The sequence below is a fragment of the Clinocottus analis genome, unplaced genomic scaffold (genome assembly GCF_023055335.1).
Source record: "Clinocottus analis isolate CAN_PGR_092001 unplaced genomic scaffold, fCliAna1.0.p SCAF_10, whole genome shotgun sequence".
Taxonomy (NCBI): domain Eukaryota; kingdom Metazoa; phylum Chordata; class Actinopteri; order Perciformes; family Cottidae; genus Clinocottus; species Clinocottus analis.
The window spans coordinates 17,733,646-17,755,965 of record NW_027175821.1 but is presented as its reverse complement, the minus strand read 5'-3'; the positions used below and the strand labels follow the sequence as shown (position 1 = coordinate 17,755,965).

General features: G+C 41.0%; 1 protein-coding gene across 3 annotated transcripts in view; it reads right to left on the bottom strand.

Moving 5' to 3' along the window:
* Window positions 1-6,925: 6,925 nt before the first annotated feature.
* lingo2 (leucine rich repeat and Ig domain containing 2) overlaps window positions 6,926-22,320 on the bottom strand; it is a 200,079-nt gene continuing 184,684 nt past the window's right edge. For all 3 annotated transcript variants that reach the window (XM_068595438.1, XM_068595437.1, XM_068595439.1), the window contains one exon: window positions 6,926-9,868. In XM_068595438.1, the coding sequence (XP_068451539.1) occupies window positions 8,015-9,856 (1,842 nt within the window). In that variant the 5' untranslated portion in view covers window positions 9,857-9,868 and the 3' untranslated portion in view covers window positions 6,926-8,014. The remainder of the gene's footprint in view (window positions 9,869-22,320) is intronic.

Here is a 22,320-nt window from a genome sequence, read left to right as displayed (position 1 = left end):
CAAGGTGTCAAAGAACGCAGGTGGGTCAGCGGGCGTCTGCGTCTTCGTCACAGGCTCATTTCCTGTGTGAGCGACGCACCCGACCGCGACATGACGGGCAGAGCAAGCGATGGAGTTTAAAGAGACGGTCGACAGTCCGCTCAAATCTAATCCTGCTTTGTCTGAAGCACTTTCATGCAAACGTGCTGCCGCTAAAATACCATTCGCCTTCAGTCTCTAAATGCATCTTTACAATTCTTTGTCATGTTTGTCCAAAAGAATATTCCACGTGGTACAGGATTGTATATTCCTGTTCTCGTGCTGTTCTGAAAATGTGCGTTTGAATAGGATGAATGCCACTTGTTCATGACATGGGATCATGAGCACCAATGATGCGCCGCAGATTTCAGTCCGAAAGGTTTCACTCAATATTCATACAAGACAGAAGGAATTCACACGCAGAGACAAAAACCTGAGATTGGACAGTGTCTTTTGAGCCAAACCGTGGCCAGAAATGAAGAAGCACCGACTTGACAAGACGTTAGATGGTGAAATACTTCCCCTGAATGCAGAGTTGATTGTTCATTTCAGATTAATTAACTGAAACAAGAGCTATTTTGAGGCCTATAAATTGATACGCCACCTTTTTGCGGGGTCACAATCTTCCATGTTTTTCTTCCAGTTTGCTCTCGCTAATTTCAATTTACTCGCTCTGGCGTTCCTAGGACTTATGAATATCAGCTTATGTGATATAATGAAACATGAACATGGACTTTTTAAGGCCACTTTTTAATTACCTTGGTTCCACAGAGAGTGTCTGGCTGAATCCATGTTTTAATTAAATCACTGGGCAGGTATTCAGTGGATGATACGCCTCTCAGCTGGAGCAACTGCACCATGAGAACTAAGGCAAGACCAATTATCTATACTGTACCTTCCTTTGAAACCCTCTGCAGATAAACGCTTATGTGACATTTAGGTATTTATGAGGACGAATGCGAGAGGCTGTGTCTTCGGGGCTGAACCTCGACAGAGTTCAAATAACACGAGGATCTAATATTCAAAAGACGCCTGCCCCCTAAATATGATCTCAGCTCTGCTCCAGCCACGACTTTTTAGTCATGTTGTTTAATAAATCATCAAGGTATACTGCTAGTAATAAAATGCTTTATGTAAAATTCATACTTGGGGATGATGGCTCCAATTCAACAGAGTAAAAAGAATAAATAATTATTTTATTTCACAGAGAGGAAATATTGCTTTCCCTTCTGGAGGGGGAGGAATGTAAAACTTTCCGTCTCTTTGCTCCAATTTATGGGCCCATTCGTCATTAAACAATTACATAGGCAAAGAATTCAATTTCCCTCCCCTCATTTCTTCTTTCATGACCGTGTTTCCCAGAAAGGGCAAAAACATAATTACAGAATGCTGCAACACGCTAACAAAGAAATATCGACTGTTGGCTTACTGGAGAACATTGGCTGTGAATTGTGGAGCGTTTTTTTGTCGCTAATAATGTTTTCCCCTCCATTATCTCGGAGACGTTTTTCACCGCTGCCTCGCTGTGAGAGAGGTTTATCGTGAAATAACTCTTTTTCAATCACATAAATCTACCTTTGTTTTGTGAAAAAAAAGGACAAAAGAAGTTGCCCTAACTTGCAGATAAACAATGATGTGATGTGAAGGAGGTGCAGTGTGTGTGTGTGTGTGTGTGTGTGTGTGTGTGTGCCTTTTAACTTGTGCCAAAGGATAGCAGCATTGTGTTGCCGTCATCCACCGGAAGCGTTCTATTTCATGTTATTGGATGCCTGGATGTGTGTCGGAGACGCATAGCGGCACCATGCACGTCTTCCTGTTTTGCAGCCAGCCCCAATTTTTGGACGTCGGGTTGGAACTGAAGTCGGCTCACATGGGAGCTCATTTGGCCGACCGGCCTGTCACCGGGGAGCGAATGAAAGCTAAACCTAATGAAAGCACACACAGCCAAAACCTGCCGGCTAACATCTGCCCCAGACTCTCAGTTACAACCGGCTCCACTCTCTCATCAAAGCAAAAACACACATCTCTCGTTTTTGCTCACTTGAGTCGCAGGTCGACATCATCTTTTTATGTGTTGCATTGGCTCAAGGGGATGCAGGGCTCGGAAATGGCGTGCGACTCTAAATTTAAGATCTCTTAAGACCTTGAGATCTCAGTGAGCAAGTGTGGATTTTATTTCATTTAGTTTCCCGAGGAATTGTTTTGCAGATATGACGGAGACGACGGAGATGAACATAAGCACTCCTCATCAGGCACAGCTGATTCATTCACAGCCAATTTACTGCTGGTGTTATTGTGTCTGGTGGGTGTATGTGTGTGTGCACTTTGTTGGTTTTGTATGCTTACAGCGTCTTAAGGGATTCTTTAGGTACTTTAGGAAGCTTCTCTCTTCATAAGACTAATTCCACTACGGCTGACGTTGGATAGATGCTTGTGTCGCGGTGTGTTTCAGGGATGTCTTTCGTTTGCTTCAGTGGTTTAGAGTCAAATGTCTCACAGCAAATAAGATGCACAGCATTTTCTCAGGACATTTTTTGACTTTAATTTAATCCCACCACCTTATCGACATCTTAAAATAAAACAAGGATCAACTGTAACAATCCAGCGTCATCATCAGGTCAGTGGTTTAATTCGTCCAGCAGTTTGTTTTATTACTAAACAGCCGTGCAACTAACATTGTACTGTAACATTCTCATCGACCTCAATTGTTCTCTAATGCTAATAAGCTAATGTTAGCTTGCTAAAACTTTGAACTGAGATGGTGGACAAAAGAAAGAATCAAGCTTGTTGAACGTCAGCGCCCCGCTGGAAGTCTGTGCCAATAAAACACTTACAGGGAGGTCGGAGGCATTTGAAATAAACAGAGGATAGGCAAACAAGGAGGACTGGGATAATACTACACAGACGTAGCACAATAAGCCTCTCACACTCACGCACTTACCGGTTGACGTCAGTTAAAGATCTAGTGTGTTGGGTCCGGCGCCATCTAGTGGAAAGGTTGCAGATCGCAACCAACTCAAACTTCTCCCATGTGCCAGGCGTGGTGTGAAACATGCACTGACCAATGCAAAAAAACACGATCGGCTCTATTTAGAGCCAGTGGTGAGTTTGTCCCTTCTGGGCTACTGTAGAAACATGGCGACTGGCTCCGTGAAGAGGATCTGCTCCGAATATAGATATGAACGCCCCATTTCAGGATAGACACATCTGTGTTTCAGGTATATTATATGCATTATAAAAGAAAATGACTGATTCATATTCTATTCTGTGTCTGACAATAGATCCTCCTAAATGCTGAGCACTTTAACTTTAACTCGAGGCATTCAGGATGTAATCCAAGACGGCCGTTGTCGTGTACTCTTCTTAGTTCATTTTTATACTTATGCTGTCATGTATGCTTTTTACACAACACAATCACAATATAAACCAATGTTTCCAGAACTTGGGAGCTTTGTTTCTACTTTTCACAACATGTAAAAACATTGCGACTTCCTGCTTTGAATGACTTGCCACAGAGCTTACGTATGTGAGGCCCGATAACAAAACTAAACTTTGGAACCACTGATATACTGTAAGCTGTAATCTCTAATACACAGACACGTTGTGTTCCTCGTTCTTATGTCGCTCATTGCCAATCCTCATGCAGCCACTTCGGCAATGATTGCTGCTTTCTATAAAGGCAGAAAGAAATTAAAAGTGGTTTTAGAGATAAATTGCTATTAGAGGAGTTCACAAAATTTTCATTTGACCTTTTTAAAATTGTATGTCATTTTGAATTGTACTGACTAAAGCATTGACGTGTTCCATTTCTTTGATTGATAGTAATATGCCAGACTCAAAGCAGTTTTTTCCCGGCAGTTTGAGTCAATAATTGTTCTGTTTCAGTAGAATCTGCATTAGTAATTTTAGACCGAGACACCCATCTGTTTTTCCAAATGATCCTCATTAATGAGTCTGAAAAAAAACAAAAACGAGTGGTCAGATCAGACAATAACTGATGAGAGGGGGACAAACAGCTTTTCACTTGCCATCAAAATGCAGTCAATTAGTATGAAGAGGTCAGCATAACAAAAGAGATTATTGTGAACATCACCATGAAAATTCAATTTACACAGATCTAAAAAGAAAACGTCAGTCTTTTCGAGCTGTCACATAAACAAGTTGGTGTTGGCATTTATTACTGTAACTTGTATCAAGTGTGTACATACACACAATCAGTATGTTTTCTTCGTAGGATGGATGAGCATTTGGAGAAACCTTTTAAATAATTTAGAATTAAAGGATACAATTTAGGAAAAGCAAATGCATTGAATGGGGCCGTATACCATACAGATACCCTATATGTAGTGCAACCAAAGACCTCATTATACAAGAAAGAAAGACAGGAGGTACTACTTTAGGGGGCTCATTTATACAAGAAATGCAAAGTGGTTCTTTCTGGTTTTCATAGCCAAGAAAAACATTTTCCATGTAATTTCTCGTAACGAACACGCTGGACGTGGGCAGCGCTGACCTACAAAGTTAACCTTGTTTCTTTTTTCCCCCCTATATTTGGAAAAGATGTAGCATTTGGTGCTCTGATTTTCTGAAGGCGCCCAGGGGACGACAGGCTCAGAAACCAAAGACACTGTGTGGCTCTTAATGAGACTGCACAAATGAGGGACGGCACAAGAGAAGCATGCTTTGGGAAAAGAAGCAAAAGAATAAGCCGATCTTTAGTGATGAGTCATGCAAGTGTATGCAATTGTTAATGTCTGCAGAAAGCAATTACAGTGTATCATCACCACAGTCTTTTTGCAAATGTTTCCTAATGCATGTATGAACACCGTCTCTTTGGATCATGAGCCGCGAGGCAGTTGATGCAGAGCAGTAAATATTCTGTAGGAACAATACAAGAAACAGTGATGCAGGTAATGACGCTCTGCTACGGTGATTTCATCTGGAGAGCTTCTTGAGAAGGGTGGTAAGACCAAATTTCTCCACATATATTCAAAATGTCTACTTTATATATAGCCGATTTACTTTTTGATATGTGATAATGACCATGACAAAATGCTTATTGATGACATATGTTTGATTTATTTTTTTACAAATATGGCTTTTGTGGTACTGTTATGTACTTTTTCTAAAGCATGCAGTTTATTGAATTGTTTTTGTCTTCATTATCGCTGCATAACGCACAATGCACCATGGGTGAAATAACACACTGCACAGAAGAGAAAAAAGTGTGACTGCGACAGCAACGGCACATCAAGTATGGGAGCAAACAACAGAAAAGGCAAAACAGTCTTTAAAGATGTTTAGAAACAATTCAATAATTTGGTACAAGAATAAACACACTTTTATGGATAAACCGGTGAAATACTTAACAAACTAATGGATCACACCGCTCTTACCTCAGGCTTAGACAGGAGGAGAGGTGTCTGAACAAACATACAACGGTAAGGCTTAATTAGACTAGTCCAACCATCTGAGACCAGTTTAAAGCCGAGACTAATCTAAACATACGTTTATGCAACTGTCTCCTGGTCATGAAAAGGAGGATGAAGGCACAGTGAGCTTCAGTGATCGTATCACTGTGTTTCGACCTCATTTGGCCATGTTCAAATGAAAACTATTGAATTGATCCATAGAGCGTTAAACGATAACAGAAGTTGTCGCCAGACACTTTTGACATAGAGCATGTCTTGACCGTACTATATCATTTACAGAGACCAAACAATCCCTTAAGAGCAAAGAATGGGGCAACAGCGTCAAGAGAAAACTCCCCTTTAAGTGGTATGAACGTTGTCCAGATCCTGGCTCTGGCTGTGCGGCCATCTGCCTCAATCGGTTGGGTTGAAAAGGAAAAGAGAGAGGGAGAAAGAGGCAGCGACTGTTGACGGATACATGCACGCACACACACACACACACACACACACCACCTGTCGACAATCTACATTAAGTGACAACATTAAAAAGGCATTGGTGCTCAGTGTGCGGCCATCTTCTTTTTAAAAGGCAACACTGTCATGACCAGCACCTAATTTGGGTGTTCTTTCACTCACCAACTCTTGCCGTTTCAGGAACTGCACAAGGGATACAGAGAACATAGCGTAACTAAATTGAAAACATTTGAAAGGATATATGACTTTTTCTTTCGATTTTAACGTTTTTTGTTGTTGAGAAAACTAAAATGTAATGTGCAAAACTAATGCTGGCCTGTACACACTATGCGAGTCAGAACTAGTGGGTGGTTCACTATAGTTCATGAGAGGCAATTACTGAATAAAGCATACATTCATGCATACATAAGAACAATTTAATGCTTCTTGAATGAATTTTGTTCTTGTTTTGGAGCATAATTTGCAGTTTTACTGGAGCAGTTCCCTTTGTAGGCTTAGTTCATTGAAATGCATTGGCAGAGATGTTTGTAATCCAGCAGTGACTTCAATAAATGTAAACAGTACAGCAGTAATGTTTGACGATTTACTATGTAGATACTGTACTGTCATGTGATTGTCCAGATTATTATATACATAATATTAAAGTTCAACTATAGTGGGACTGTTTTCTAACACATTACTGTTATATTAATAATATTCCAGCTGTGCAAAACTGGAACATGTTAGAATCCTTTAATTTATTGGTATTCTTAAGTAAGACATTTGTAAGTAATAACATATCTTTTTTTTTACTGTCATGTTGTAACGGATGTCACAATTTGTATGTGTGTTTCTGAAAACTTCAAGACTTGCTCACAAGTTCATGAATAAAGTACACATTCCTGATGTCACTGTTGCATGTTGTTGCATAACTTTGTTTAGTCAAAAGAGAATTGTGCCGTCCATCATTGAGGCTGAAGAGAAGAAGAGTTCATTAGGTATTAGTCATATAGTCAGACTCATTGGTACAAATACATCTTCATTTATTTCACATACATTTTTTTTTTAAACTTTTACTTTGAAGTGTTCACAATCTAAATGATTCAACAACAAAATGAGGAACTACCACAACAAAGTCCAAATTTCCTACTGGGGAAAATTATGCAAATGTCACTGTAGTAAAATTGACACATGTATTTTGCCAACCAGCAAAGGTACAGTTAAAGTAATCAAAAGAGACAAAAATAGGACAAAAAGGTGGTTCATGTAGGTACTTTGAGCAATACTGGGTCACCGTTATGTTAATCCAAGTGAACAGTGTTTGAGGACAGATTTTTGTAAAATGCTCAACATTTTTCATAAATAAAATCTTTTTTCTTCATTTCATCATTTTTTCATTGATAAATAATATATATTTATTCATATCTAGGAGTCAATGGGGGAGTGGGGACAAATTATCACCCATAGAAGCCCTTCCTGAATCCATGAAAACTTCAAAAGTCTGAAGAAAGATCTTGCTGAACATATGGGGTATACCAATTTTGGCTAATGTATCCCATGGATATTGCTATGAATTGTTCTTTTGAATGAATATACATGTCCATAATGAAGCATTAGGTACACATATGCAAAGTATTGAACATAGGAAATGATGGTCTGTTTCATTGATGTGTTCAGTGAATAAGCATGGCGCAAGACTAAACAAGGTAGGTTAATAGCTTAGTTACAAATTTGTACTGTACATGGTTCAGCCAAGTCTGTAGATCCAACCCAAAACTGGAGTGTTCTTTTTTTGGGCATATAAACTTCAAAAAGCTGATAAATGACACAGATCTCCTCCAGGTCCACATAGCCGCAACAGTATTCACTCTTTATCCATGTTGAAGAAGTCGCCCGCTGGCAATCATGTAAGAGGAAGTCCTACTATGACTTTCGGTATTCGAAACACAGTATATTCAAGCATAATGTCAAGATCCAGTGATTTAAGATACTGCTCATCTTGTTATGATGCCCCAAATGTTTTCACTACCACTCTCCCTGAAGCAGTGGGAAGTTCAGTAGTCTGATTTTCAAAAAAATACATAGTACTTTGGGCATTTCCACAATCCAGAATCTTGGATCTATAAAAGAAGTCACATCATTTTCATGTTAAAACGACGAGGACCAGCTTGTCCCTCTGCGGAGTCAACGTTAGTGCCGTTAGACTTTGAACGAGGCACATATTCAACATCTATGTTGTTTTTATGTTTTCCTTTCCCTCTGCTCCAAACGAAAAGAAGCAGGAAACAAAACAAGACCACTCCCAGGAATGTGAAACAACCCATGGCAGTTGACACTAAAATAGTCTTTAGGTCTAAACCGAGGGTCACACCGGCCGTGCTGTTGGCAGTGGTATTGCTGGGATCTGTGTAGTACTGGGTCCTGTTAGCATACAGTGATCCCAGGCTTTTCACCGCCAGTGAAGTCATCAGGGTGTCATTCCCAGCACTGTTGGAGGCAAGGCAAAGGTACACACCGCCGTCTTGCACCTCTGCTGACTTGATCTCCAGTGTACCATTGTTGTGGACGGTAACTCTTCCATGGCTCCGACTTGTCAGAACTCGTCGACGTGGGGACAACCAGGACACCATGGGCCTTGGGGTTCCCTCAGCACTGCAGCGCAACATCGCCCGCTGGCCCTCGTCCACAGTGATCGTTTGTGTTTTGTTCTCACGGATTTTTGGCTTGGTACATGTCACGTAATAAGACAGGAGAGTCTCCTTAAACTCTTTAAAAGGCCTGCCACGAATACCTTCAGGTGTGCTGCACTCTGGCTGCAATTCCCCAAAGAAGATGGAGGGCCTTTTCTGTAGGATCCACATGAGACGACAGTCGCACACCAAGGGGTTGTTGTCAATCAGAAGAACCTCCAGAGCCTCTGGGGACTGAAAAACACCCTTCTCCAGTGTGTCCAGTCGATTGTGTGAGACATTGAGGACTTTGAGCCCCCGCAGGCCCTGGAAGGCATACGGTTCAATGGCAGTTAACTGAGTTCCAACGAGATGGAGCTCTTGAAGCCGTACCAGTTCCATCAGCATCCCGCCTTCAATGTGCCTGATGCGGTTGAAGGACAGGTTGAGGTGTGTCAGGTAGGGCAGATGCTTCAGGGCTTGGTAAGGGAAGGAGGATAAGTTGGTGTTGGTTATGAACAGAGCGGTCAGGTTCAGGCCGTGCAGGGTGTTGGCCGGCACATGGTCGAGTGAATGCCAGTTATCAATTTCTAAATGCCGCAGCCGGAACAGCTTTTTGAACGAGTAAGGATGCAAAGTGCCGATGCTGAGGTATCGTAGGTGGAGGCTGACCAGGTTATGCAGGTGGGAAAGGGCCTCAGTAGGTACAACTGTAAGGTTGCATCTTTCTAAGGTTAGCATCTCCAGGCTTAAAAGTCCACTGAATGCACGGTGAGAAATGTAAACAAGATCATTGTCACCCACTTCCAAAAACTTTAGATTGTGCAGGTCCTGGAACATGTAATCCAGTAGGATGACAATCTTGTTGTCACTTATATCCAGTCGAGTGAGATTTGCTAAGCCTGTGAAGACGCCCAGAGGAATAAGCTTGATACGATTGCTCTTGAGACTGAGTGAGTGCATGGTAAAAAGGGCGTTAAAAGCTCCAGGCTCAACATAACTGATAATATTTCCACTGAGGTCGAGTTCCTCGAGCCCAGGAAAGACAAAAAAGTCATCAGGATTGATCATTGTCAGCTTGTTCTTACTGAGGTCCAGGATCCTGGTCTCGGTCGGGATGCCATCCGGGATGCTGGGCATGCGCTTGCGGTGACAGACAACTGCCTTAGTCTGCGCTGAACACTCGCAACGCGAGGGACATCCCAGGGTGGAACCCACAAAGACAGCCACGAGGGCCAGTCCCAGGAATGGTTGCCAGCATGAGACGACCGTGTGCAGCATGGCTTTGCTCATACAGTCGACCATTCTGTCACGGTTCTGCACGAGAGAGGGAAAGAACAGAGAGAGAAATGGAGAGGTTAGTCACTCAGGATGGGCCTCGTGGTGGCTTTGGTAGTAATTTGGGGTAATATTACAAATAACTTGACAGGACTGGTAAAGAGCAAAATAGCCTCAGGTGCCTTTACTAGTATTGTGTAGTATAATTGGATAGACCTCGCTGCACACATATCACATTCCTTCCAGCCTCTTCCCATCTTGTTACTTATTCAAATACAGGCTGAACTGCTCCACTCCATATTTTGTTTGCACATGTTTTTGTCTTTGAATTAAAGAACATCCTTTTCTTGGTTTTTCCTGTTAAATATGTTTGCTCGTTTTGTTCTCCTTGCACCCATGGGACACTGATCAAGGCGCGACCGTGCTGGTTAAAATGATTCCCTGGTGAGTGTTGGTACATATTCAGATTTTCACCAAAATCCAATTATACATGTGTCGTTGTATCCCTTTTGTTAGATGATATCAGTGTGACTGTGCAAACATGTTGCATCTCCAGTAGATGTTGTTTGTATATTCACACATAATACCAGTCTCTGTCTGACATTATTACAACACATAATGCTTCCTCTCTCCCAGAAGAAACAATTCCAAACATGCTAAAGTGGAAGAATGAAAGAAATCAATCATTAAAAAATACTTGGCAGTTTATGCGGTTCATGGACAAGTGTGACCAGATTCAATCAACAAAAAAACAAAAAAATGGTCGGAGGGCATCAACAATTACCACAAAGGTCTCAAAAGCCAATAAACAAAAGGTCTGACATTGGATATTTTTAAATCCAATTTAGAAAACTAATTCAAACAATATGCAAACAAATGGTGGATGTAAAAATCAATTATTATGGTAATTGTTCCAAATCCATTCAAATAAATCCAATGGAAAAAAAGAGTCAGCCTGCCTGATATATATTACACCTTATAAGTAATTTAAAAGTGAAGGAAAAATCTATTAATTTACAATATTGTCATGCCAATGTTTTACTCCTGATTCATTTCAACATCCACTTTGCACAACCATGTCTTGTTTGTGTGAGGCCGCTACAGTACAGCGTGTTTAACACAACATAATCATGCGTATAACATTTATAAGAAATAATTATTATGTCTACTGGCTGTACTTTTATAGTCAAAAATATTGTGATAGCTTTTTACATTTCAAGTGATTGCTGCAGGTGTCCATAGATACATTAGATGAGAAATATCTGACTTGTTGCGGTTCACCTAAATAATATTTGCTATGCTGTTTTTCCTCCTCATGTACATATATTACATGAGCACCTGCTCATGCATGTAACAAAATAACACAACGCTGAGCATATACAAAATGAATGCACGGCTTGCCATAAACAGACTAGGTGAGAGGTTGCAAAGATTGCAAACCATTTCTGCTTCATTTGGTGTTTCATGGCCTGTGCTAAATTTAAATCAGGAGGGGAATAATCAGAATTTCTCCCCAGGCTTTGAATATGCATACGGCTTGTGGTACAACGATAATATGATGGCTTACCCATCTATAGAAAAACATTGATATGATCTTAAACATTTCTGTTATACAGTGCATCTAGATGGTGATCTAGATGCACCGTATATTGTTTTTATCTTATAAAAATGTGTGTGCATTTATGGCATTTACGCATCGTGTGTTGGCATTTGTATCAGTTATTGATATGCAAATTATTTTCCTTTTCAGTGTCTCTACCTCCCCCTTGCTCCACTTTCTATGAAGCTATAATGTGATGGTTGGTGGGCACCATATGTCTGGCTCTCTGTGGCTGCCGACTTGGCCCGTTTCAGTGTTCAACGGCTTTTTTGTGCAGTTTATTGGTAATGCAGAGCTAAATCCTCACTCCCTGCATTAAAAGCAGTCCCTTTCCATATAATGCTCAATGTTCACATTACCATACTAATTGCCTGAGGGTTAGGGTTCTCAAATAACTATTAGTGCTTTGGTTGTTGCCATCTTCCATTTTGTGAACCAATATGGGAACGTTACTTTCTTTGGATTTTCAGAAAATGCAGCGTTCAAATCCAATTTTTTTTTAAAATATCCAACCAAATTCTGTTATTACAATCAAAGTATTGAAAATTGTTGGGTACCAAATCTTAATACAGTTTGTATGAAATCCAGGCAGTATGGTTTTCCATGTAATGGTTAGTTACATTTTACTTCAGTGTCGTCTCAAATTGAAAAACACGTAAACGACACCCAATCCTACGAGATCACTGTGATGTTTAGTGATTAAAACAATACAATTACTTTCTCTAACATTGCACAAAATAGTTCTTGATACACATGGCTGATTGTGACACACACACACACACACGCAGTCCACATAAATTGCAGCACCATATGATTCAATGCTTTACTAAGAGGGTTTCTAATCAGTATAATGATTGGGTGTCTTTGTAACACTGTGTAATCACAGTAAGGGTGAGCCTGTAATGTGACCCCTTCACCTGAGCACCGCTGACTGAGAGCGCCATGATGCAGGAGCATCTGGAGTGTGTCCCACGCAGGAGCAAATAATGCACAGAGTTAGGCAACTTCTGCAAAAAAAATCCTAATTATTGTGTCACGTACGGCTGATGTCTGTGTGCGAGTACATCTCACTACTGGGTGGATGGATTATTGATTATTTAAAAATGTCTTTCGTCCCCGATGATTTGACTGGGAACATGAATGTGTCTTGTCTTATCTTTGTACTGATTCATTGCACCCCCACCTCCCCCCCTCCCCGTGGCGCCCGCACCCTACCTGTGATACCTCCGAGCCCCACTAGAGGGTCGCACCCCACACTTTGAGAACCACTACCTTAACATATTCATGAATATATTTTTTCTCTCACAAAAACACTTTTGATTTTACCATGGCTTTTTTTGGCCTTGAAGGGAGAAAAAAAAAAATCCTTTCAGCAGTGTAGCCTGCATTTCTGTAAACGTCTCTGATTAATATGGATAACCGGCACAATGCAGACGACGTGAGATCAAGGTAAGAGTGTAGCAGAAAGGATGTGTGATGTTCAGCAATCAGATAGAAGCCAAGACAACCAGCCTCTCCACAAAGAGAGATCTCAGTACCCCGTCATATACTACAGTCCCAAAACAATTGTATAATATGTAATACATCAAGCGTCTCGCTTCACAGCTGGGAATACTAAGAACAGCCATGTATGTTGTTCACATTGATGAATATATGTTAATGTCACACTGTGAAACATATGTAGTTCATTTATTTAACAAGAATAAGCCTACTTTCAGTTTGGGTGAAGTAATTAGTAGAACGTAGTAGTCGCAGTAGAAAGAGAAAATGATATGCCGACTATACATAAATTGTAGACACCATTATTAGATTTAAAAAAACTTGAAATTAATATTAATATTCTTGTAATATACGCGCTTGGCGGGTAGTATGTATGCTGACATAACCCAATGTTAAGTCTCCTTTTGAGCATGTGTTGCGACGATACGATGGCATCTGTGCGTTGCATAACTAGATGCAAGCGTGCGCTACGAGCCGTCATATTAGCGTGTACATTTTTTACCACAACATGGTCCTCAACATTTCCATTTCCTGTCAATACTCTGTAAGCTCCCAGTGACAGCAGGAATCCTGCAACGCACTTCGAGATAAGACTGCACGGTGAAGGTGTTTCTATAATGTGGCCCCTGACCCACATTAGTGCAGGGTGGGACCCTAGGAGGGGGAGAAGAACAACTAATGGCGTCTGACTCAGCAAAACGTAGTGAACCGCCATTACGCAAGGGTGCTGAGGTCGCCTGTGCAACCATCCCAAGCATATCTACACAAGTGGCCCGATATGTATCTCAAACTTACATAATACTCCAGGCCAATAAGGTACGACGTGCTCCATTATGGCAAATATATGAGAGCATATTCGTCTTGGCTCATTTTTATTACGCACAGTTTCCTTTTCCCACCGCAAATTAAATTCCATATGAATCGCTGAAAACATGCGAGGCTCTTCCATCCCATGATGCCACAGCCTGGGGCTAAATAGTTAGAGGAGGAGTATGGATGATGGCCCATCGTTAGTGGCAAAACACAGCCCTGCACATGCTTTTAGTCAAGATTCCACCAACAAACAAACAAAAAAGGCCCATACTACTTCCTTACACTAAATATTCACATTAATTACAGGTATATTGTCTCCATTTTTTGTCAAACTGATAAAGCTTTGTGTAGCATTGACCTCGGCACTTTTGTGAACCCTACAAGAGGATTTATCAGCCAGGATTGGAGAGGCGAGCTCCTGTATACAGGAGATAGCGATCGCTCCCCAGGCAGCCAACGGATATTGTCCGCAGGGTCATTGCTGATATTCTGTCTCAGTATCTTTCTTTTGCACAACCTCTCCATGTCTTTCCTCTTGCTCACTTTTTTATTGTCTTGTGTGTGTGTGTGTGTGTGTGTGTGTGTGTGTGTGTGTGTATGTGTGTACCTCCCCTAATTGGCATGTACTATTTTGTGTCTGGGTATTTTTACGTGACACATTGCTCGGGCAACAATTCATCATTATAAGAAATGTGCTGATGTTATTGTTACTTTACTTGGATGTGTGAGCGTCACTGTGCAGAAGGATGATGTATGTGCAGAGTTAGGTGTAGTTTCCACAAAAAGAACACATTGTATTATACTAATATATATATATATATATATATATATATATATATATATATATATATATATATATATATATATAGATAGATAGATAGATAGATAGATAGGATCTACAGTATGAAAGGCGGTGAGAACAGTATGTGACTGTGGATGTGAGATTTAAAGGTTAAGTCGATAGCATAGTCGTTTAAAAGGGTGGTGAATTACTGTGCTTATGCCTTATTCATCTTTAATATGTTCCTACTATAAAACCTATGGCTGTGCAAAAATACAGCGAATGAAATATCAAAATTGCTTAAAAATAATGATACGTCCTAAGTGTTTAAGTTGGATTGGCTGTCTGGACATGAAACTTGTATACATGATTTCCAAAAGGAAAGGCTGACAATTATTTATTCGCCGGTTTTCATACATGGGGATAAAACGATCATGAGTCTGAGTTCACACATCCTGCAGCATTCTTTTACTTCGCTCCATTTCTTCGCATTGGGTTTGGTGATTTCAGAGACAGTACGGCACACAGCCGTGGTCCTCCAGTAAACTCTTCCCTTTAAGCTCCTCTGAGTTACTGCAGCCAGAAACTCCACAGAAACATGGTCATTTTAATCAGAACAAATTAAATCAAGCTATCACGGGGTCAGTTTGCGCATCAGTATCTCTCCCGCTGCCGGGCAGAGTGGACACCTACTATCTATGTTCATTTCAAATCATTTACCAACTAATTACCCCAACAGCTCCAGTATGAAGTGAATACAATTATGCAAAATCAAATCTCTGAATGCTAGACCTGACTGTACATGAGGGATGCTTGTTGATCTTGACAACAAAGGGTCTGAAGTCTGACTGAATGTGATCGGATGCAAATACACGGACTGTCTTGAAACCCCAGTTCAACTGCGTATGAGTTATTGGTCCTCTTCAAGTGCTTTATAAAACTCATGTGTTTTGAATGTATTTGAATGCGGGCTGTAGGGACATTAAACTTGTTCATCCGTTAAACGATTACATAAGCAGACGGTGCAAGAGAGCACACGAAACTCAAAGTTGGCATAATGCTGTTCCGCACCAGCAATGACACCGTTCGTCACTGGTCGCCTTTGTAACCGCGTCCTGTTTACGCTTACTCTCTTAAGCCATAATCCCGGCATACCATTGGTTGTAAACATTTCGCCTTGGCTTTCATCTGAGGGGGTGAGTTTGAACACCCTGAACACTCAAAAGGCACTTCTTATTTTGCTCAAGTAGTTTGAGGATTTAGATAACAACTTGGCCTCTGTGCAATCAACCAATAAAAAGCCACTTGTGAAATTGGCCTGCCTCTATCTCCTCTGGAAAGGTTTTCAGACTGTTTCATGTGGCCCCCAGGCACTGATCATTGCACATAATGTGATTCCTCTTCACAGAGAAAAGCCTCCCCGCGCTTATGGTGGATGGTGGGAGACAGTTGCTTTCTTTACCCGGCAATTATCAACACGCCTTAAAAAGCATAATCATTGTGTCAAATTTTTTTAAATTTTGACTTGGAGGATGGTTTTCGAAGGAAGAGCCACTTTGAAAAGGCAGGAAAAGGAGGAGAATTAACTTTCAGAACTCGGTCAAAGCCACGGAGAAACGGGGGATGTGTGAGGAATAAAGCAATAATGAAAGCGACATTATGTGTAATCATGCGGAGGGAGAATGCGCTACACACCGAGTACAGCAGTTATATGGCAAGCTCTCTTGTACATTAGCATCTGACATGGCTGCCCTGCCGTCGATGGCCCCAACTCATCGTACTGTAATTGGTTATATTGAGCAACGGATAATAAAAGCAACTCTTTTAGAAATTGCCAGAAAGGAGGGTAAAAAAAGGAAGGAAAACCTACGTCTACACAGCAATCTGAAAATCTATTCAAGTCAGGCAAAAAAGAAGAAGAAACTTTTGACGTCTGCATGGTAAGTGTGAGCACTATGAAGTATATAATCTTTTCCCTACTGGGCAATTACAGTCTTTGTGGTCAAGAGATAGTTAATACTGCTTTCTGAAAACAGCAGAAGACATGCACAAGCAGTGTTTGATGTCTTAATTTCCTGGATAACTAAAAAAAATAACAGTAAACCCTCGCAAGGGTCATTGTAAGGCAAAGTTATTAAATCATCATTTTATTTTAATGAGGCTTATATCTTATAATGATGCTACCCTGAAGGAGAGCTGTTATTAACTTGCGGGTTAGCTCACAGTCAGAGTGTGTAATCAACCCACCTTTTCAAAAGAGCATTGTGAGTAATCAAATGGGATCATAATGGGATGAAGGGAAGCCACTATGATGTTCTTTACCTTATCCGTGACTGAATGGCTCTTTGTAAAGTGCACTAATGCTTTACAGTGAGACTGCCAATATGCAGATGACACTGTACTTAAATACTAAAGCACCGCCAATCTGACTTCTCGCGCAACAGAAAGTCTCCTCAGGATGTGACCTGAATACGATTACACAAGCCCCCATTCATTTGTCCAAACACAAATTGTTCACCGGAGAAGACGACAGTGCTTCTAACGGTAGAGTGAGAAATTCAAAACAGCAAAAAAAACGCGTTGGTAATTGTTCTGTTTTTACAGCCGGATTCACAAATCAAAATCAGTATATCAAACAGCTGTATGATTTGTTTACACATACACACACTGCACACACACACACACACACACACACACACACACACACTGCAACTGCAAGATGGTTGGAGTCACAAGACGAGGGTTTTGGGACCTCGAGCCCTTAACGGGGAGGATCAACAACCCGGGGGCAATAATAGGCTTCTGTGCACAAATTGCCCTTCTGCTTGGCTTGCAGTGCGAAGTCAAAGCTCAATTAATAAGTGTTAATTAGAGATAAACATAGTAGATTTAGTCAGTTGCTCTTTTCTGTATCTGATAAGCCTCGGTTTGGGAAGGAGCCGAAACGGCCGCATCAAAAAGACAGATCTCCATTCATCCGGCGAGAAAAGCCTCTCATAGAAGAGAGTTAATCTTATGCTTAATAGCTATTACAAATTATTTGGAGATAAGAAGGAGCTGGTGAGAAATAATATAAAAAGGTAACTAAACTTGGTAATTAAATGTACGCGGATAAAAATACAACTGACAACATGAGAAGAATTAATGAGGTCTGGAGAACAGAGCGCTGTCATTTTATTACATTTACAAAGTGACAAGTGAAAAAGGAAAAAAATCAACGAATTTGTCAGTTCATTAGAGAGCAATGTGTTTCATATTAAGAGTTTTAATGTGGTGTATTTTTCCCAGTTAAAATGACACCCATTCTCCACTCCCATTTAGTCTGACTCACTGGATGGAGAGCGGCTAGACGCCTGCTATTGGCTACTGTATCTGCTTTATATGGTACAATGTGTGCTTAGTGCGGCCCTGGAAGATGGTGATTGGTTCCTCCACAGCAGAATGATAATGGGTGCTGACACAGCAGTGTGGAGATAGGTCTAGCTATGAGAGACGACTCCCATTAGGCTCATACAATATCAACATTAATGCACCTTTATATTGATATCGAGGTATTGTTATTGTGCTTCATGGTACCACTTAAACAGGTCAGACTGCTCTCCAGTGGGAAGTCTTTGTTCCTTCACTACGACTGGGAAATTCGGCACAGAAACGTAATCTCAAATTAACAAGGGGAAATAGTCCAAATAGGTCATGCAAATGACCCAAAGGATACATTGCAAATGTGTTTTCTAGAAGATGTGGAACATTGGTTTTCCTCTGAGCCGAAATAAGAGAAACAGCCAGCAATTCATCTGAATCGACTTTTAACTAACCCCATGTTATCATTTCTTACATTTTCTTCACATTTTTACAACTGCCTGGTATTTCATTTGTTAAGTAAACATACTTATCAACATTATATTCCAGTTCTGCCTATATACAGCACCCTGAATGCTGCACTGGCCCTTTAATGCGCAAAATCTATATTTACTGATAGATTTTTTTAGCTTCCTAGTATCAACATTACTGAACCGACTCAACACGAAGTAAATAGTTATAATGAACAAAACAAGATTTGAATAATAGACATTTACATGTATAACTTGGATGCTTCCACATGGCCACCTTCATCAGCCGCAATACAACAAGAAGCCGATAAAGATCTCCGTCGTTGGAAATACCCAGAACATTAATATTCCACCTCAGTCCATGCAGCGAAATCCCAACACTCATTAATCATGCTACTCCCCAGCAGTATTCTTAGATGATGAAAACAGATATTTCACCATCTGGACCCTGACCACCACTTAGACTGATAATATCTATTATATGTAACATGTATTCTGGAACACAAACACTAACTATAACACAGCTCATTAGGTTACTCTATCTTCAAAAATCAATAACCGCATCAGAGACCTGAATCCCGTCATACGAGTATTTATATGCGAGTGTGTGTATATTATCGATTGGTTATAATATCAAATCACCAACGATTGAGACGTAACTACAGTCGCACATCTAAGAAGCTCCAATGAACAACCAGCACACAGAGTGATTCAGGTTGGACACTTTTCATTTCACATTTCAGGCAATGCAGTGATAAGTCAGTGATGCCTGGAGGGGTTTTCTTTTTTATTTCCACCTGCTGCCTCCACAGAGAGATTAGCCCACAACAGCGCCCCTGAAGCTGCGAGGGATGCTATGTTTTGCTCATGGGTACAACCGGCAGTGTGTGCGCACACATGCCAACAAAGAGGCCTGAACCTGTGCTGCAGGTGTGGAGGAACGGCTTCAAAAATCGTAGCAGACTGCTGCCAGTCACGGGCAAAGAAAGGATAAGAGTCACACAGGAAGTGAAGAAAGCTGAAGCGCCTTTAGACTCCTTTCCTTAATCTTTTCGTGCCTTTAATGACTTCATCATAAACCTGCACAACCAGCAGGACTGCCTCAAAATGTCGGTCACTGATCTCTTATAGTTTCACTGACCGAGAGTGTCTTTTTTTATACTGCCTCACGTCTAAAGAGCAATTTTAAAAGGGTAAGCAGAACCTCGAGTGAATTTCTTCCCTCTCTGCCTTTGAACCGAAAAGCCTCGTGAGATAAATTGTGTGTGGACTGATTAAAATGCATCTGCAGCAGCCGTTAACACGTTGTGTGGGCTCGTGAGAGCCCTCCAGCCTCCCTCCCCCCCAACCGCTCCACGTCTGGACATCCTACATCAGGTCTGAGTGCTGCTATGACTCAACCGCCAGGGCAGTTAAAGGTGACTGGCAAACCCCTTTACCCCTCCACCCACAAACCTCTTTCTGGCCTATACTCACATATTTCCATAAACTAAAGATACCATACCGCATATAAAGCAGAAGCCCTAAAAAAATAAATAAAAAGTGCTGCATGGTAAAAACAACCCCCCGCTCCCCTCCCCTAAATAAGGCAACCATATCAACAATCAGCTATAATAAAGGAGGACAAGTACTGCTGACTGCATACATGCCTGGAGCAACAATTCAGAAAACAACAAACAGTATTACTGCAGCATAATGAAAGCATCATGCTTCATATTGCCAAAAGTGCATGAGCGTCGACCAAGTACAGTGCTGAGAGGATGTTTTTCAGTATTACAAGAGGACAACATCTCACGCATTGAAAAGGAATACCATATTCATTTTGAGCCCGATACTGTAACATTTTGTGCACGCTTTAAGAATTTATTAACCAGAGTTGTCATTTGTTTATTAACATTCTGCACACAACGTCTTCAGCACACTCACGAGAGACCACGAGGCAAGAAGTACTTTGTGCCCGAAATAACAGATAACTCAGAAATTATAGAAATTATTCATGACATCGGTAGAAAGGAACACATGCAGCTCCAACATACCCATGGATCTCCGTGACGTCCCAACAGTATTTCAGCACACTTGGCAGGAAATCGTGTACAAATATCTGAAAGACATCTCTCCATTTCTTCCTCTAAATCAAAATGGATTCACAACTTCTTGTTTCAAATCTCCTCTCTCGTGCTATTATTTTTTCCTGCGCATGTAGTGCTTGTTCCTCTGTGTCTCCCTCTTTGTCTTCCCCTCTCTCCCTCCTCTTTGGTTTTCTCTCTCCTCACCCAATCAAGAGATCTGGCCTCTGACCTCGCAGCTCAATGCCATTAAACTCCTTTCAATTCCTCAGCTTGTCGCGCCTCGGAAAAGACAATGTAGTCCTTAATATCAGCGCTTGATATCTGCTTGCTGAATTGTCTCTCTCTTAAAGTCTTAGTCATTTCGAGAAGAAGAAAAAATGGAAAGCTTTAAAAAACACAAGTAGGATTATTTTGCTTTTCAAACACAGTTAGGTGAAACACTTTGGTGCTTTGACTGACGTCAATGGATTCATTGTGCGACTGATGTGTCCAGCAGTATGCAAGATAACACAAATTCTCAATGTCTTTTCTGATGTGATGAACAGCTCAAGTTCACGATTACATTTTTGTAAGAGTGCGCAGCCATAAAACATGGTAGATAGTAGAAGAAGATGCATATCTTTAGCTTTGCTAAAGCAGATAGGAAGCTCGGCTACCACTGCTGATATATATGAAAAACTGGGGAAACAAACAAATGGTTCCACAGTTAATTCCTCTCAACTTCCCTGATCTGATATTACTTTAGTGCACAGCTTAGTCTCAGGTATGACAGGTGTGTGGTGTTGGTAATGTTAATGATGTTGCTGCAGTGGGGTTAATGAACTCCCTGATGACAAATCAAAAGCAGACGTTTGAGTGAGTTTTTATAGCTTGCTGTTATCAACCATCCAATATGGCTCTCCCTTGGGATTATGGTCCATTCAAAGATTACAAAGCTTTATTTGATATTGACCAGGTCACGGGATTCAGTTGTTGTCGAACAGCAAAAAAAATAAAAATAAAAGATACAGCAGGTGGTAAAAGAAAAATAAATGGCCGCCCTGCTGATACTTGCCTGCAATGCCTCTGTCAATATTGCATTTATGTTGCTTCATGCTGTTCACATTCATTTCAAACACTGTGGGATGTGTTTCCTAACACTCACATTGTGTTTTGAATATCAGTGAAATTGTTTGCCATCACATTTACCCCCCTGATGCATTCCTGCTTTCCCCTGATCAGCCATGAAGACGTCTAAAGAGGAGACATGTGCTACAGCTATAAATGGTGGAACATATTGCTGGCAGTTATGTGTTAATATATTAAAACTTCCATAGTTATTCAGAACGGGTATGATTGATTATACATGTGTCGTGACTTTTAATAGCCTTAAGAATTTTTGCGATTCAGCCGGATATCCCTGTTCTTACCTTTGTCACCTATATGTATGCTGAGTGTCGGACGCTGTCATATTGTGACTGGAGCCCGACTGATATATTTGATATCATCGTTACAAGGCTGTGTCCCCTGCCAGACGGCGGCTTGGTAAACAGGCTGTGTCTGTGGGGGGTAATGTCTTTTAATATCCTCCGGGCTCTTTGGAGGCACCTCGTCTCCCCAATATCTTTGAAGTTTGATAGATGGGTACCAATCATGTCCTGGGTGTTTTTTATTACCCACTGTAGCCTTCCTGTCCTGTGCCGTGCACATCCAATGCCAGTTAGTAATGTTTCCAGTCAGGATGCTTTCAATTGCGCCGCTGTAAAAGTTTACAAGAAATTGGAGTTGGTATTTTGCCTTCTTTAAGATCCTTGAGAAACACTGCTATGTTTTAGCTTTCTTCACCAAAATGGAGATGACCAATTCGTGTTGTTTGCGACGGTGATTCACAGAAACTCTTTACTTGCTCCAGGTGTGTG